We start from the raw sequence: 18,750 nt of genomic DNA on the forward strand, positions 1-18,750 counted from the left end.
AAAGATATATTTTACTGATGTATCATTTACAAATTAAAATAGAAAGAAAGTTTGTTATTAGAAATATTTTTTATTGCAATTTTATAAATATATATAGTTTTAATAAAATAAAGAGTGAAAAACGTTAGTAAAGTATATAAGTGTATAGTGGGAGAATTATTTGAGTTGCAATGTCATATTTCCACTGGCTTGAATGAATCATTAGGCCTTAGTGGCCACTTCCTACCATTTATAGCACGTGAAATTTATGCCATTTATATATTATGTTCTTTGGATAGCTCAATATTAAATCTAAAACGATCAAATGAAATCTAATTTATCCACAATTATACTCAATTTGAAAATACTTTTTTTTGGACTTGATCCTGGGTTTAGCAATAAATTATCTATTTTATTATTTTATTTTATTTTGTTAAGTATTTAATTCAAACTTGATTTAGATTATACAATAATATGAGTATAACTTATTTAAATATTTATCATATAAAATAATATATTTGTAATATTTTAATAATATCATTATTACATTATTTTGTTATATGAATAATGTAAGGTTAATAAATGAAATATAAAATATATAATTTCATATAATATTCCTTATTTTAAGTTTTAATCACTATTTTTTCTTTCTAAACTCAACTCAAGCTCCAAGTCTGTGTTTAGAAATGTAATAATTTTTTTTTTTAATGTTTATAGTCTTTCATTTGGGATGATCCTGTTTAGGTGTTCTTAAATATTCGTGACCAACAACTTTTGACATCTTTCTAATGATATAATTAAAAGATAAAATTAAATTATTCTTATGGTTATTTGCCAAATAGCTAGGTTTGTTTGCTGGAGAAAGTATTGATAACTCCTCGTTAACCGTCAAGTCCGGCCCTAGGGTAAGCTCGGCAAGCACTTGAGCTAGGACAGTCTACTCTATTCCCCAGGCCAGCTCATTTATTAAAAATACTAAAATATTTAGTCAAATTTATTATAGTTTTAAAATATAAAATGTTGTAACTTGTTTCAAGATAAAAATTTAAAATTTTTATTTGGTTATGGATTCAAATCTCAAAAAAGAAAAAATATATTTTTAATCAATTTTGTAAACTAGACATTGGCCAACAAAAAATATTGACTTTTTTTTTTACTGGGACTGGAACAGCCCAAAGTTCGAGGCCGACTCTAAGACTTACAATAAATCCTATTGCCTCTGGAGGGTTTTGAAACATTCGGGTCAAGATCAAAACCCTAGTCTTAACCGATTAAGTTTTATAACCCAATTTTTTTGAAACTAATGTGTTTATATTTGGATGCTTATATGAATTACAAATTCATTGAGTGTTTTGATTTTGAATAACATCTACATGAGACCAGTTTAAAACTTAGCAATAAAATGCTTAAAACAATCAATACTTGAGAATCAATATTAGTCTCATCAGGTGAGTGCATGATGCACCTATTTGTGGTCTTAAAATGACAAATAAGATTTCCCTATATGGCTGGACATGTTTGATGGGTTATATAATTATATCCTATCCACTTTCTAAGGCCCATACAATAGTCTAGATAACTACAAGTATCAAGTAGCCCACCTTTTTCCTTAGCCAAAAAAAGAATTAGCCCACCCTTTTGTGTATAAAGATTCTAATGACTAAAGAGCAAGAGCTTTCTCCTACTCTAGGAATGTTTTGGATGTCCTTTAACTATACCCTTTTGACCATCAGGGATATTTGGTAGGGGATCTTGTAAATGAATGAATATAAAATTGATAATAATGTAGGAAGAAGATAAAGATGCTTGCTTCATGATATATTATTACAAACCTACAAACATAGTTACAATCTTAATCACACATATATTTATATTCTAAACCACAAAATAGAAAGGTGTTACAAATGTTTATTAATATATTTGAACAATTAAGCTACAAAATGAACCTTAAAATATTATAATCTTAAAAGGTAAGTAGTCCCCTCCTCTTGAACTGGCTCGGTCGTGTGCCAAAGATCTTCCCCGGTAACTACAACAAGCCGGACAGAAGACCAACTTTGGAGATTCTTTTGTCTTTTTTCAGCTTCTTCAAATCCTTTTGCAAGTACTCCCTTTATCCACGCTTCCAATTCCCAGCTGCTGCTTTCCGACATGCTACAGGCGGCCGCTAGAAGCCCCTCCATTACCCTTTCCTCGATCTCGACCACAATCTCCAGCCCGAAGATCTTGTGGAAGCAATCGTTTATGTCCTGCCTTATTTTCTCCGCCATCGAATCCAATTCCAACCCTTTGAACTCAATTCTCTCGTCCATCAGCTCTATGAAACTTTCCAACCACTTCATCATGGACTCGGCTTCCTCAACCTCCTCTGTGTCTTCGGACGCCGCTATATTCAGGTCTAGATTTATCTTATGACTGCGTTTTGGCGACAATAATGTTTCTGTTGACAGCTTTCTTTTGTTGGTGCCGGTTTTTCTACATTCAATTGCTATTCGGACCGGCCCTGTCTTGACTGCATTCAGAACCTTCTCTTCCGAATAGTTCCCGTTTCCGTGGAAAGAATTTGGAATGTTTATGAAAGCAGAGGTCGCAGCCACGAAAACAGCGTTGTTGAGACTGACTTCTCTCCCGTGAGAATCGGAAAATTTACCAGTTTTCACCGCCTGGATCAAGCTGTTCTTCGTGGGGGGATCGGCTTTATCTATGTTTTCGAGGAAAACGAGGGACGAAGGCTTCTCATTCAATTCGTGGGCGATGAAATCAACGACAGTCTTCCCTCTGAATTTCAAATTATTGTCGAGAAAAATACAATCTTCGGAACTCAAGTCGATGGAAATGAAATTTTCTTTACTTGCGTATAGGATCTCGGCAAGGGCAATCGCGACCCTCTTCTTGCCGAAGCGGTTAGGACCGAGGAAACCGAACCATACATCGCCTCTCGAGCGTTTTTCATCGCTCTTTCCGTGTCTTGCTATCGCTCGGCTAATGGCCTCGAAAGATTCGTCTTCCCGGACGACAACGCCTCCACTTAAAGCCCGATAGAGCATCTTGAAATCGACACGATCAAACCGTGATGAAAAAGAAGGGACACGATCAAATGAGCGATTCTTCTTCTGAACCAGGCCCAGATTTGTGGTTGCGGATGTTTCCGAGGGCGATGGACTTTCTTCGAGATCAATTGATACACAAGAATCGTTCTTTCCAGATCCACTTCTGTCGTCGTTAACCTTGAAACCTACTACGGTTGGGACGCCGGCCGCTTTCACATTCAATATAATTACATCATCATCATCATCGGCCTGCGCTGAAGAGACAGACGAATGGAAGACATAAATTCAAAATATTTAATATCAAACTGATTCTTGATCATGGAAAGCATGTCCTATTTTTCTAATACGCACCTTCGTGTCATCGAAATCAGCAGGTTTTCTAGATTCATTACTTTCCAAGGACCATGAAGGCAAGACAGACAAATCTCCACATGAGATTCCATGTGGGATGACGTTTTGATCGTGTTTATCTATGTTGTTAAAAGGGGTCGGGAATTGGTAGGAGCAGCTTAATAATCCGCCAAGACCCACGAAAGGCTCCTCCGTCAAGCTGTAAGAACATTAATCAAATTCAGAAAACTTGTTTCTTCTGTAATTGAATTAATAGCAGTTGTTAGAACTTAGAAAGAAAGTTTGATTTACCAGGATCTGGGGATGTAAGACTCCTCCATTGCAGGAGCAAGAGAAGTGATGGGAAGGAGCTGTAAATCCCAATCTTTCTCTATGGATGGAAATCTGTTCAAGAGCTTCAAGTATGTTTGATAACTCAAAGCAGCTCCGATTAACCACACCTTCCCGCGATAAACATCAAGCAACCTTGTAATCTCTCTTACGATGGAGCTCGACGATGAAGAACGATTCGATTCGTGACCATGATCAGCAACGAGTACCTGCAAATCGCCATAATTGATTATGACACCAGGTCCTGTACTCTTCTCTATCGTCTCACCTAATTTCTGAAATTTTAATTTCAGAATCTCGTCATGGTCATCATCAAATCTATCGGAAATCAGCTTGGGTACTTCGTTTTCGATGGAAATTATGATAATTCCGGACATTTCTACGGGCAAAACTCCGAGCCCTTTACTTTTCTCTACAGTTTCCGAGAAACTCCGAAGGATGTTAATGGCGGAAACGCCTACAAGAAGCGGGTTTCTTGCGCTGTTTCTTATGATGATTTCTCCTATTCTCTTGAAATGGTTTTCTCCATTTGGGTAGTTGGAGAAACCCATGAAGGGAAAGCTAAAAGCTCGAGAATTAGTATTCGAATCGCCGGTCAAGTTACAGAGGAAAACAGGCGGTCCTCTGTAACGGGAGCATCTGGAAAAATGGTGAACGGGACGGAGAATGGCAAACTTGATGTCATAACTCCTAAATCCGGCTTCGCCGAAGACACGGCTGACGACCGGATCATCCAGTATAGATAGAATTAGATTGGGAAGCTCCACCCTTACCGTGGAAACCGAGGAGGACGTCTCTTGTCTGAGATTATACAAATGAAAGCTCTCCGGCTGCCTTCTCTGGTTGGCCTGCGACCGTTTAATCGCGGCCATTAAGGAGTTAGAAACCGGCGGCTCGTCGGAGCGATTAGGGCAGGAAGGTAGACGGTCGAGGGAGACGTTGAGGCAGAGTTCAAGTGCCTTAAATTGAATCCGACTGGAATAAGCGCCGTTCCGGGCCCGTCCGCAGGCTTCGCGGAGGCCGGAACTGGGTATGGAGAGGAGGGCGTAAACGGCATGGAGAGAGGTGGTCTGAGCATGAGCGCGGCGACGAGAGACAACGACGGCCTCGTCTAGTGCCAGAGCGGCGTCGGTTGTGAGGCATTGCCTGGCTGTAGTAACAGGCGTGGGCATCGAAAAAGGTAGAGTTGGTGAGCAGAGCAGAGTATATGAAGTGGGATTGTAGAAATTTTATATGAAAGATTTTTAATAAGAGGATTGAATTATTTGAGAGAGAGAAGGAGTGTTGATGAATGATGATACTACTAGTTGCTTGGTGATGGCACTGAGAGTGGTGGGAAATATGGAAGAGGAGATGATGGGATGGGATGGGATGGGTCCATTAGAATTGCAATTGCATAATCGAGAAGAAGGAAACAGGGGGGAGAGCATAGATTCTGTTCTGTGCATGTTTATGTGGAAGATCTTTTCTTTAGGATATCATTTTCAACCCGATGATGAAATGAAAATGCTTTTTTTGAAGGCCACTTGCGTTGTGTGTGTGTGTGTGTGGACCAACAGCAGCAGAGCAGAAGAAGAAGAAGCTGCAGCTAAATAGCATTGAGTGGACATGGGATGGATGGCCACTTTCCCCATCCATTCAGTGGACCAAACAACAGCAGCAGCAGCAGCAGCAGCAGCAGAAGCGGCTCGCTCTATAGTCGTTGTCTCCATCTGTTGGAGAAGGAACAATTCTTTCTTTCTTTCTTTCTTACATATCTACAAGCAAAGCAAGCAAGCAGGCAGAGCCAGAAGAAGAAGAAAAGCAGCATGCGCACTTGATCATAATCATTAACAACACAGCCAAAATGGATGAATCAATAATGAACGCTAATCTTGTTCAGCTAACTGCCATAACGTAGCTACTAGCTAGGTAGGGAGAAAAGGTGGGTGTCCCAGATGGGTGACATTCTTTCTCTCTCACACACAACACACACGTATGAAAGTGAGAGAGAAAGGGGGGTCGATAACTTCAGTGTATGTATGTATGTGTAAAGGTTGAAGGTGATGAATGAGAAAGAAAGAGAGAGAGAAAAAGCATTGCTTCGAGAGAAAGTTCCCCGAGGGCAAGGAGCAGCAGCGCCCACCCATAGAAACTCTCAGTTTTAGTTTTGTCAATTATATACACTAACTCTATTTTCTTTTTTCTTTTTCTAAAACAATATTCCTTACACATTCTAATTTTATTTTTTTTAATTTCACTGTCTCTCGTTTTATTGGAATTATTTAAATAATCTTAAACAAATTAAATATTATTTTATTTATATCTTATTAATTATATTATTTAGTTAATTAACTAAAATATTTTTATTTATTTTATTTATATATATTCTTTTAAAAAAATTATTATATCCTTAAAATCATCTCCCATTATTAATTTTATTTTCTTAATTTTTAAATAATCCAACACATAAAAATGTCCTAGTTAATGGGTTTTTATGATTTGTTTTAAAAATCTTGCTTAAAGAATGAACATTGATTTGTAATTTTAATTGGTTAATTATTATATGTTTTTTTTTTAAATTTTTTTTTTAAATAAAATATAAATATTTTAATTTATGTAACAAGTACTTTAATGATAGAATAATAATGATTGTGATATATATATATATATATATATATATATATATATATATATATATATATATATATATATATATAAAACGAACTCATAAGGTAATTTTAAAAAAAATTGATAAATAACAAAGAAAAGTCTTAGTTAATTTTTTTAAAAGTCTAATATGTTTTATTTAAAATTTAAATATTTTAATATTTTAATGAATGTATTAAGTAAGTTTATAATAACTAGGTTTAGATAAATAAAAATAATAAATAAGTTTTGACAAATTATTTAATCTACACAAAACTTAAACACTTTTTAGTTTCGTTTAAAAATTCAATCATCATTTCAATTATTATTTAGTCATCTAATCACTATTTTATATATTTAAATATCAAAATAATCTTTGTTAACTCTAAAAGAAGAAGAGAAAAATATTAAAATATATAAGATATTTTGATAATTTAACAAAAAAAAAACTTATTTTTTAAAAGTATTTATTAAAAAAATGAAGAAAAAATTATGAGAAAAAACATTTCCTAATACAAGTCCTTAATATGTATTTATATTATAAAAGAAAATTTTAATATTTGCAGTGTTTAAGGAAATTTAAGATAGCATGTTTTTTTTTTAATTATTTTCTCTTACATAATAGTATTAAAAAAAAAGTAGTCATTTAAATTATTAATAAAAAAGATATTTTATTTATATAAAATTGAAATATTTTAATTAAAATAATTTTATAATTGATAGTGTGTGTGGGTCAACCAAGCCAAGAAAAGATGATTGATTGGATGTGGTGTTTTGTATCATTCGGCTCCTCCTTGCTAACTTTTATTTTCTTCCCTTCCCTTTCCTTTTATGGCCTTACCCCATAAATGCCTCACACCTTACCCTAAATAATAAATCTTTACCACCCTCCCATAAAAGTAGTTAGTTTTAATGTTCCTTTAACAAGGGCTTGTTTGTTTGATGTTGGTTATTTCGTTTAGAGTATTTAATTAGTTTTCTTCTTTAACTTGTTGAATACAAATATAAATTATTTTAATTATTTGAATATTATAAAAATAAAATAAGAATATTTTAGTATTTTAATTGATAAATAAAATAATTAGATTGTTTAAAAAGTAAAAAAAAAACTAAATCAAATGACCTAGAGCTTATTTGAGTTTTAATTATTTGATTAAAAATTTAGACCATATCACTTAATTAATTAATCAATATATTAAAATCTCATTTATTTTAATATTGTTATTATTATATTAATACTCTTTAAATATTTTTATCAAAAAAAATTTCAACTCTCTCAAAATTAGATATTATCCTCATTTTCTATGTTTGCCTATGTTAATTAAATTTTGATAATATTGGGCTGTATTTAAAATTTATAAAATTAAAATATGATTTGTTTATTGAAAAAGTAAATAATTAATAAAAAAATACGATAAAAGAATTAATAAACAAATTAAAAAAATAAACTTCATATAGTTCCAAGGGAGGAATAGGCGGGATCTCTTAAAGGCGAAGCCCACCTCAACAAATAAAATTACAGTAATCTCACCTAACTTCCTAATTTTCTATTTATTTTTTAAATTTAATTTATTATTTATTTTCTAAAAATATGATAACATTCATCTTCGTATACTCGTTTTATCTATAATTTGTCATTATTTAAACCCTAAAAGGATTTCAAATCCACACCAACTATCATCCCGAATTCGTCAACGTAACTCTAAAACATAATCAAAGTAAGGAGTTTATGATATATATATATATATCTACCCTAATCAAAACAACTTCACAATAATTAAAGAATCAAAACATAATAGAGATTATTAGTGATTACTTTTCCTCTGATGATTCTGATTACAGAACAAGCTTATATGTTTTAACATTTTTATGGTTCAGTTTGAATATTAAAAAAATGAAATCTCCTTTGACCAATTATAGTAAAGTGTCTTTGCCTATTTAGTAATACTACGAGCTTTGTATAAAAGAAAGGGGAAGATTATGAGAAGTGTAAAGGACAGATCTCAACCTTTTTGGTTGAAAGGCAAAAAATAATTGATCAAAAAGATTCTTTTTGAACCATAAATTCGAGAAAAGTATCACAAATTAAAAAATTAAAAACACTATACATTACCAAGAACTCATTTGATTTTGATTATTATTTTATCTATTTAATCACTTAATTTAACATAATAATCCACGATAAAAATAAAATATGTGACATTCAATCTCTTAAAAACCATTATTATCACTTGAGCTATCTTAGTAAGTTCATATTTTATTTTATTTATAAAATTTAAATTTTTATCATACAAAATTAAAAATAACCCAACATCTAAACTAAGTTTCTACCAAGTAGATTCGAAGAATCTAATGTAGTAATTTATTATATAAATGACTTTGTTGATAAAAGAGGTTTATATATAAAAGAGGGACAATAAATAAATACATTGAATGTGGACATTGTCACAGAGCTTGTTTAGATTTGGATTATTTGAAAATTTTAGAGGAAAAAAAAAATAATAATTATTAATAATTTTGAGTAAGTGATGATTAATTTTGTTAAAATGACTTAAAAGATAGTAATATATATAAATAAAATAATAGTAATTTAAAATAAAGAGTATTTTAGTATTTTGATTAATAATTTGAATGATGTGATGATGAGAAGAGATTGAATGATTCGCTGCCTTTTCACTACAAATATTTCGCTTTCATGTAATTACTCATTTTAAAAACACAAACCGAATAAGGCCATAGTATGTTACATGAAAGAATTGTAAGAGGGATGGAAGCGCGTGAAAGAAAACAAGAAAGCAGAGGTGTCGTATAAAGCAAAAATATAGTAGGAGGGGAAAAGAAGAAATAATTTAGAAGAAAAGTGAAGAGGGCCGGTTGGATCGGTCCGGTCTGATCTGGTCTGGCAGGGGGACCATAAGCCAGCAAGTATAGATAGATAGAGAGATGATGCCTCTCCCCTGTTTGATGGAATGCCACTGAGAAAGAGAAAGAGAAAGAGGAAATGGGTGTTAGCTTTTGTTGTAAAGGTGATCGATCGAGCAGGGGCTGGTGGGATTTGACTCGCCTTTACATTTTCTAATTATTTATTATTTCATTATTTCAAAATGGGTCTTCTTCTTCTTCTATTGCTCATGCTCATGCTCATTGTCATCATCTTTGAGTCCTTTTTCAGCTACCATCTTATAGTATTATTATTTGCTTTAATTCCCCATTTTTTATCCCCCATATTTATGCATATTCTTTTATGACATCAACATTAATGGGTGTTTAATCATTAATAAATGCAAAGTTATATATGTTCATTCATGCAAATGCCAAATTATGAGATTATTAGTTTCAAAAATGTTAAGATCATTCTTAATAAATATGTGAGCTTCCTAATTGTCAAACATAAAAAAAAAAAAATTAAAAATTATTATAATCTTAAGATGCAACTTTAAGTAATTGTCGTCCAAAGTGGGAGATGATGTGACTTCACTCAAATTATCTTGTTACCAATTCTCTCCCCACAAATACTTTTCCTTAATTTGTCTTCTATCTCCTAATAATTACTCTTTCATTACTCATCTTGTAGATATAATCAAATTTAATTATTATTTTAAATATATATTGAAGTTAAAATAATCTTATTGTTCATGATAAATAGTTATGTGATATTTTTTTTTAAAAGTATAAATGGAAAGGAACTCATGATCATATTTATATATATATAGCTAGTAGCACTTGGACTTGGTGCTAATCCCACAATGACCACTCATTGGCCACTAGCTAACCACCACTAATACTTGCTAATATTATCATCCTTAGAATGATTCTCAATTTCTCATCATCAACTTTGAAATAAAATAAAGTCATTACTACTTTTTAAGATTAAATCTTTTATATTTTCATCAACTAGTTAGTTATATTGGTGGTATCTTTCTATTTGTTTTATATGATCAAATGTTTTACTTTTTTTTTCTCTCCACAATTATATATTATTTAAATGTATAACATAATAACTGTTATTTATGAGATAGAAAGATTATTAAAGGTTTGTTTGATAAAGTTGTGTCATCTTGGGGATTATAAAGTTATACTAAATTTAAATAAGAGAATGATTTTGAGTCATTTAATGTATGACATGCATGGTTATAGTTTGATTTATAAATGGATGTCGCCCAAGTTGAACCGGGAGAAGTTGTGGAATTTTAAAGTTCAAATCAAAAATCTCGTTTTTTTGATTGAAAACAAGCTGTGCACAAGGTATTCTAAAGAACGTCATGAATATGACGAGTTGTAAGGAGCTAGGTGAAAAGGGTTTCTTAACTATTATTGCACTGTCAAAGTGGTTACCGGCAGGGGTGGACCGTGGAGCCACGCATGGGTTAGGGTGGGTTTCAGCCCCACCTAAATTAAAATCTTAAAATAAAACATTTTATATATGTATTTGACATGTAACTCTGAGGTCAGTTGTCTATGTAAGTAAACTGTGTGGCCTCACCTTAATTTATTATATTTTAAAATATAATTTGTATATATATAAACTAATTCATAATTATATTATTTTAATTTTATTAAAATAATTATTATTAATATTTTATTTTATACTAATAATATTTATTATAATACATAAATTTTAATTAATATATAAATAAGATTTATTTATATAAATAAAGTATAAAAAATTATATATAAAATAATGTAAATCATATAATAATATTATTTATTTTAAAATTATATTTATATAATAACTATACATTATTTTTTATTTATTTCAATATAATTAATAATACAAATTATTTATAAGGATAAAATATAAAAATTAAAATAATAATAATGTTTTATATTTCTTAATTTTAAATTATTTTAAAAATTTATAAGAAAGTATAAATTAATATTAATAAACAAGTTAAAATATTTACATTGGTTTGATTCGGTATTTAAATAAAAAGTTTGATATCCATACTCAAAACCTAACAAATCTCCTAAAATTGATGTTGATGTAAGTTCTCTTAAACTTGATCCAGCATTACGTATTCCAATATGGAAATATCCTTTTAATTAAAGGGATGAAATTAGACGAGTTTATATCAAGATGGGGTCATATCAACCTATTAAAGATGAAAATATAAATTAATATTAATAAACAAGTTAAAATAGTTACATTGGTTTAATTCGGTATTTAAATAAAGAATTTGATATCTCTGCTCAAGAACCTAACAAATCTCTTAGAATTGATGTTGATGTAAGTTCTCTTAAACTTGATCCAGCATTACGTATTCCGATATGAAAATATCCTTTTAATCAAAGTGATGAAATTAGACGAGCTTATATCAAGATGAGGTCATATCAACCTATTAAGGATGAGTACCCGCCGACCAAATTTGAAAATCAAAATCAACGGTTCCAAAGTTATTGGTTTAAGAAATTTACTTGGTTAGAATACTTTCCTTTGAAAGATGCTGCTTTTTGTTTCATATGTTTCTTGTTTGAACATAAGCAACCCCAAAAACATACATTTACAATAGATGGATTCAAAAATTGAAAGCGAGTTAATGATGGGGATAGATGCTCTTTTGTTATGCATAGAGGATGTAATATTTCACCACATAATAGGTCAGTTGAATATCTTGATAATCTAATGAATATCCTTGTCATATTGACAAAGTACTGAATGCATAGTCTTCAGATGAAAAACAAAATAACAGATTACGGCTTACAGCAACTATTGAAAGCACTCGGTGGCTCACTTTGCAAGCGTGTGCATTGAGAGGGCATGACGAGTTTTCATCTTCTAATAATCGTGGAAATTTTATTGAAAAAAAAGCGGAGCATAGAAAGTTAAATCTGAGATGCAAGTTGGAGTCAGCCCCAAGTAATTTTTTATCCTAGTTCCGCCGCCCCTGGTTACTGGTATCTAGGTCTCTTATGAATTTTGATAGGGATTCATTAGGTTATATATGGATAGCTAGGAATAGGGTGATTGACAAATGTTGGTAATCTAATTAGGATATTGGGACGGGCAAGGAGGCCCAATTGAGACATTGAGCTACTATATATTTTTTATTTTATCTTCTATTGAATTATGCATTGATTAATTTAAAAAATAGTCAACTGTGTTATATTTTATAATTAAAATTTTTGATATATTTTCTCAAGCTAGTTGTTGCTGGGAGCTAGGGGAGGCTGCTACACGGTGCCAAAGGGAGTAGGGAGATGGACCACAGAAAGCATGCATGAGAAGGATTTGCTCTTGTTGTCATGACGCCACAAAAGTCTCCAAAACTAGCTAGCTAGGTTACGGGAGAGACACGGCCCTAATTAAGGAACCCAACTTATCGTTCATTTTTAGTCATCACTTTTCTTTATCATGCATGTGGTCTCTATTAACCAACTTTAGGGGAGGGGGAGGGATATTCATGCATTACATTAATGGAGTTGATCGCAAAACACACTTCCTTGCCAATTTATTTGTTTTTTTTACTTATCACTCTTTATTTTAGGTCCCGATTCACTGACTTAAAAGAGAAGATTGAATCAGGTCCCATATTAGGCTCAACTGAGGGGTAAGCGGTTCGGTTTAGTCGGATTATTGATCGAAATGCACATCCAAACCGTTGAGGTCGGTTTGCTAAATTTGAAACCGTTGGTTTAGTCGGTTTGATCGGTTCGGTGTTAACGGTTTAAAAATCGGTTTGGTTGGTTTATTCGGTTTAAAAACACAATTATCAAATCTGCATAGATAGTTATAAAAAAAATTATGTTACTAGACTATAAAATTTTCAAAATAATGACTTAAAGTCATCGAATCTAAAGCCAAGTGGAGAATGTTAACTGAACAATAGTCGAACTAAACCCTGAGGAGTTTTCTTCAAATTTTCTAAGCTTAGAGTTGACCTAATAATTAAAAATTAAAATATATGTCTTTTACTCAACTCCGAAGATGAATGATGAACTTAAAGTGTTAAACAATAATGAAAATGGATAATCGAAGTTTTTATTCTTACCTTTAGTTATTATTATTCTCGATTTCGTCTTTGATTCTTGAAAAATAGAAACTAGAGTTTTGAATATGAGGGCTAAAAGCTAGCTTTAGAGAGTTATCTATTCAGTAAAGAAAAAATGTATGAATAAAAATTAACATTGTAATACTATAACGTTGAAAATGAAGGATGAATTCAGCCATTTTTAGTATAATTTTTTTTTTGAAACTAGTGAGAAAAATAGTTAATTATTAAATTAATAAAAAAAATAATATAATTGTAAATAAATAAAAAAAAGAAACAGAGGCAGCTTGAACAGTTGAGCTTGCAGGTTACCGCGGTTGTCAACGGTCGTCAACGGAGGCTGAAATTGAACGATGAAGAGTCTGAAGCATCATTTACTTTATCTTTATAATATATAATTATATATTAATATACAGAGGAAAATGAATAACGTAATTGTATTATACAAAATCAGTATATTCGGTTTAGTCGGTAAACCGATGGATTATGATACCGCAAATCGACCAGCCGAACCGTACAACTCGGTTTAGTCAAATCAGAACCGATTTGAACTCGGTTTAGGTGGTTCAGTTTGATATCCGATTTGGTTTGAACGGTTTCGGTCTGGTTTGAACGGTTTGGTCGTTTTCTTACCCCTTAGACTCAACGAGTAAATAAAAATTATTAAAAGATCATTCAGGAGATTAAGAGAAATAAAACATGTAAGTTTAACCAGACTAAGAAAGTTTATAATTTACAACGCTATGAATTAAGATATGTATGAAGAACTATTTAGATATGTATGAAGAACTATTTAGATCTTTGTTCACTTAATTTTTTGAGTGAAGATGAAACATTGTTCTGGTTTTAGGTTTTTACTCTTTTAATATTTTTTTATGTTTTAAAGCTTATGATTTATATAATAACTCATTGATTTATTTTTGTTAAGTTTTTCATCATAAACTTATGTGATCTTAATAAAAATGTGAATGAATAAAATGTTTTATATTAAAAATATATATATAAGAAAATTTATACAATAATAGTATTCCAATTTATCTAAAAAAGTGTTTTGTGTTACAAAACCTTAAAGTACAAAATTCATAAAACGATATAATTTATAGTAATTAATTTAAGAAAATAATATTATTTAATTATATACTTCAATTTATTATCAACTTTTTTTTTAAAAAATGAATCACAAAATGTGGGGATCCTATTCTTATTCATTGGTAGGTTAGGTTTAGGGCTAATGGTCAAGAATTGAGCATGTGTAAAGTAGAATGTGGAAGCAAAATAATAATATTAAATCAAATAAATAAAATAAAAAATGATCCCGCAACTGTGGAAAAAGTTGCCTTTTTGGGCAATAAAAAGCAATTATAGAACAAAGTGAAGACATAGACATTTGTATATTTATAAAAGTGAGAAAAGCGACCCGCCCCATCAATGATGATGCTACCACTTCCCCAATTTCTGCCCTAATAAAGGACCACCAAAACACCCTATGGCTCGTCAATTTGTATGATACTTTCTATTCAACCAATAACTTCTTTCATTTTCAATTCAATCCCATTTATCTTCAAAATAGACGTCTACTTGCTCACAATTTAATTCCCTCCGATAACAACTAAACCGAATCCAATTAAACAAAATGATATTTTCTGTTTAGACTATTAGTTGATCGAAACGACATCCGATCTATATAGTTTTTAAATCGGTTAGAGCGACATCAAGAACCACATAGAAATATATATAAAGTCTATGAACATGACAGATTGCAATGTGAATATTGTAGTTTCTAGATAGATTCACTAAATATCAATAGAATAATAATAATTTTGAATTTAGGAAATACAATAATTATAAAGTTTAACCAATAGGAACATAAAACTTGCTCTTGTTTCATTTGGGTTGAATCTTTATCAATATTAATCTTTAAGTAAATGTTATGTTACAAAAAATTATTAATGAGTTTTTATTTTTTTTATTTTGTTAAGATAATAGTAGTGAGTTGATAAAACTAATTCAAATGATAAGAGTCAATATGATCAAATATTTGAGATTGAATTTCACTGATAATTTATGTTGAAATTAAGAATTATGACGATTAAATTACGATAATTTTAAAAATATTAAAGACAAAGAAAAATAATAATTTCATAAGAAGAATACAATATACTGCATTGTTATATATTATTCATACACAATATTTAAAAGCCAGACTTAGAAAGCCCATTTCAGATTATTAAAATGAGAACTAATCCAGATTCCAAGACAAACTCTCTATGGGCTAAAATAGAAACCATTATATTTTTGAACCAAAAGTTAATTGTTTTTATTATTTTACTTCATTCGTAAAAGCCCAAGTGTCCAAAAGGGGACTTATATTGTTATGTGTGTTCAACCTCTTGGATTCATTTATCTTTTATAGTAAATTTTTGAATTTGTTTTTTTCAACCAATTTTGTTTAATAATAAAAAAAATTATGATTTATTTAATTTTTTTTTATTTATTAAAATGTCATTTTGTTTTTAAAATTTGTATTTAATTTAAGTAAAATAATAATATTTTAGTATTTTAATTAACTCATTGATGTTTAAAATGTTATTTATATGACATTAGAATAATTTAAAAAAAATATATCAAAAAAACTTAAAATGCCATTTCTATCATTTTTCATGCTACAAAAACTTAAGGTCATTTCATTTCCTCACTAGGGAGGGTATAAATGGTATTATTTCCTCATGGACTTCATTTTACTTTACTACCACTAGCCTTTAAGTAGGCATAAAGAATCATTTTTTTTTCTCTAGTCAATATTTAAATATCTCATGCAAATATAGGGTTAAAATTAATATTAATTAATCCCATTAACAATTAGCAGAATCCAATGCAAAAGTTCCCAACATAATTTTTTTTTGTAAGCAAACTCACAAGAGACATTATTCCAAATCTTACTTTCATGATTATTCATATGAATTATCTTCATAATTACTCCATGTGTTACAATGAACATTACAAATCTATCTCTAACTAATATAATTAAAAATAGCAAGTGTCTTAGATATGCATATTAGTCACTCCAATTTCTATCAATCATTTGATTAGTTGTACTTGGACCATGGAATTTTGTACATATATAATACATACATTACCCCTACCTTTATTTATTTTTTAAAATAAGAATAATTGAACCTTTTTTTGAGTGTGTGGGCTTAAAAAAATATTCTTATTAGAAGTGTAAAGATGCCAATTGAGGTTTTTCAAAGCCATAGAACAGGGAAAACTTTACTAGAAAATAAGTAATCATTTTAAAAGACATATAAACAACAATTATGATGATCAATCAATTGTTCTATCTACTACCCAAAGTTGTTAAAGATCCAAGAAAAAGTTATAAAAAAAATAAGTAAAGGGGATAATTGATAAATAGTTTGTCAACATAGTGACAAACAAAATCATTAGTATGATCTGTAAGGTAGGTTGTGTCAATTATTCATGCCCCCACCTACCTCCTGTACAAATTTAATTATGAAAATTATGTTTTACCTCTTAATTAAACTATATAATTAATTAATGATTTTTCAAATTATATAAAGTATAAACCCATCTGGGTTTTAATATAAATTAATTATTTGTTTAAACTTTAAATTTTTTTCTTTTTATTATGTGTAAACTTTCCAATTTATAAATATATATTAATTTAAATAGTATATAACTAGAGGGTGAGTTAACATATCAACATCCACACCTGTAATTTTTACCCATAAACCCTAATTATTTCATATCCACACCACACATTATTTTTTCTAAAGATATGATCATAGAATATTTATAATTATTTACGCCATTTAGCTTAATATCTGGTGTTTTTTTAACATGATGGCATTAATTTAATATACTAGTATTATAATATGTGTTACTTCAATTATTGCCTTTATTTAAGCCAAATATGCTCTAAAAAGTCCATACTTTTTCTAATACAAAAGTAAATAGAAGAACCAAATATTCAATTTAACTAGTATCATGGGCTCTATTTTATATTTATTTAACACAATTATAGAATAGAATAAAAAGTATGACAAGTTCTATTTATAAAAAAATGATTAGCAATAATTAGTAACACAATAATTACACAAAGAAACACTTGATATCTTACTAAATTTACTTGTATAGTTAAAAAAACACCGAGGTAAAGAGGAAATATTAATGACAGATAAAAACACAGATTAATTTTCTCGATAATTTTTGTACACAAATGTTTGTAGTTGCAATCAAGAGCGATGTAAATTCCGTCACAAAATTGTAACATGGTCTCCAACTTCATTACAAAATGGTAGTGATTCTTAAAACCCATCACAAAAATAATCTCAAAAAAAAAAATTTATTTAAGTTCATTCTATAAATTCCGTCACAAAGTGTACACTTATCACAAAATCTATCAAATAATGGTAGAGTTGTCACAATTTTTTTTTATATAACTTCCGTCAAAATAAATTTTATTAAACTATTGTCATAAATTCCGTAAGAAAATGATATAGTTATTCCAATTTTTATTTCAAAATAGAATATTCATTGCAACATTTAGTCAAAATCAGTTTTATTAGTTCACATCACAAATTTGATACAAAATAATTACAAGTATTAAAAATGATACGAAAATTATAAATGTAAATTCCCTACAATAGTTGTATAATAGTTGGAGCGATAAGAATCAATATCTAAGAAATTTTTTTTTATATATTTAATTATCATTAATTCATGACTCTTAACTGTATAATTGTGCTAACTTACTAAATTTTAAAAAAAACATCTTTCAATTTTTTTTCTAAAGTTTATTTTTTATTGTAATTCCAGTTATAGAGTGAATTTCTTTTGTAATGTTAGTATTATGTCAAGATTTTTTTTTGTTTCTAGTTTGGATTTTATCTTGAGAGAATAAATGTTTTTTATAATGATAATTTACTTAATTCAGTGATTTGTCAAATTTATATATAAATTACAAAACTTCATTTACTTGAATATCTCAAACATTTTGATTTTGATATTATATTTAAGACTTAAATTAATTATTTTATTACTTAAAATGATTTTTTATTATAATATAATGTAAATAAATTAATAATTTAAAGAAATAAATTGTATTAATCATTGTTATTCCTTTTACTTAAATTTAGCACATTCTCAAAATAAAATAAAAAAATTATTTATTGTATATTCGATAAATACAGTGAAAACAGTTGTAATCTCATCTTAGCAAAATAATTAATGTTTATATTTCAGTATATTTTTAGGATTTTTTATTTATAAGTTATAAGATATAAATGAATAGTGACATAAATATAAAAAATTTCGGTTAATATTTTTCTAATTTGGGATGAATCCTTGGTGACACGTGTCATTTGATGTTGATTTTCAACGGACAGATGGGGACCATCTAG

At 29.5% G+C, this 18,750-nt stretch overlaps 1 protein-coding gene across 1 annotated transcript; it reads right to left on the reverse strand.

Moving 5' to 3' along the window:
- Positions 1-1,765: 1,765 nt before the first annotated feature.
- LOC124929049 (protein SMAX1-LIKE 6-like) lies at positions 1,766-5,279 on the reverse strand. Its single transcript, XM_047469313.1, has 3 exons — positions 3,672-5,279; positions 3,381-3,579; positions 1,766-3,278 (listed from the first exon to the last, which is right to left on the reverse strand). The coding sequence occupies exons 1-3, from the start codon at positions 4,880-4,882 to the stop codon at positions 1,935-1,937; spliced, it is 2,754 nt and encodes a 917-aa protein (XP_047325269.1). The 5' UTR covers positions 4,883-5,279; the 3' UTR covers positions 1,766-1,934.
- Positions 5,280-18,750: the final 13,471 nt, after the last annotated feature.

The sequence above is a fragment of the Impatiens glandulifera genome, chromosome 3 (assembly GCF_907164915.1).
Source record: "Impatiens glandulifera chromosome 3, dImpGla2.1, whole genome shotgun sequence".
In the NCBI taxonomy this organism is placed as follows: domain Eukaryota; kingdom Viridiplantae; phylum Streptophyta; class Magnoliopsida; order Ericales; family Balsaminaceae; genus Impatiens; species Impatiens glandulifera.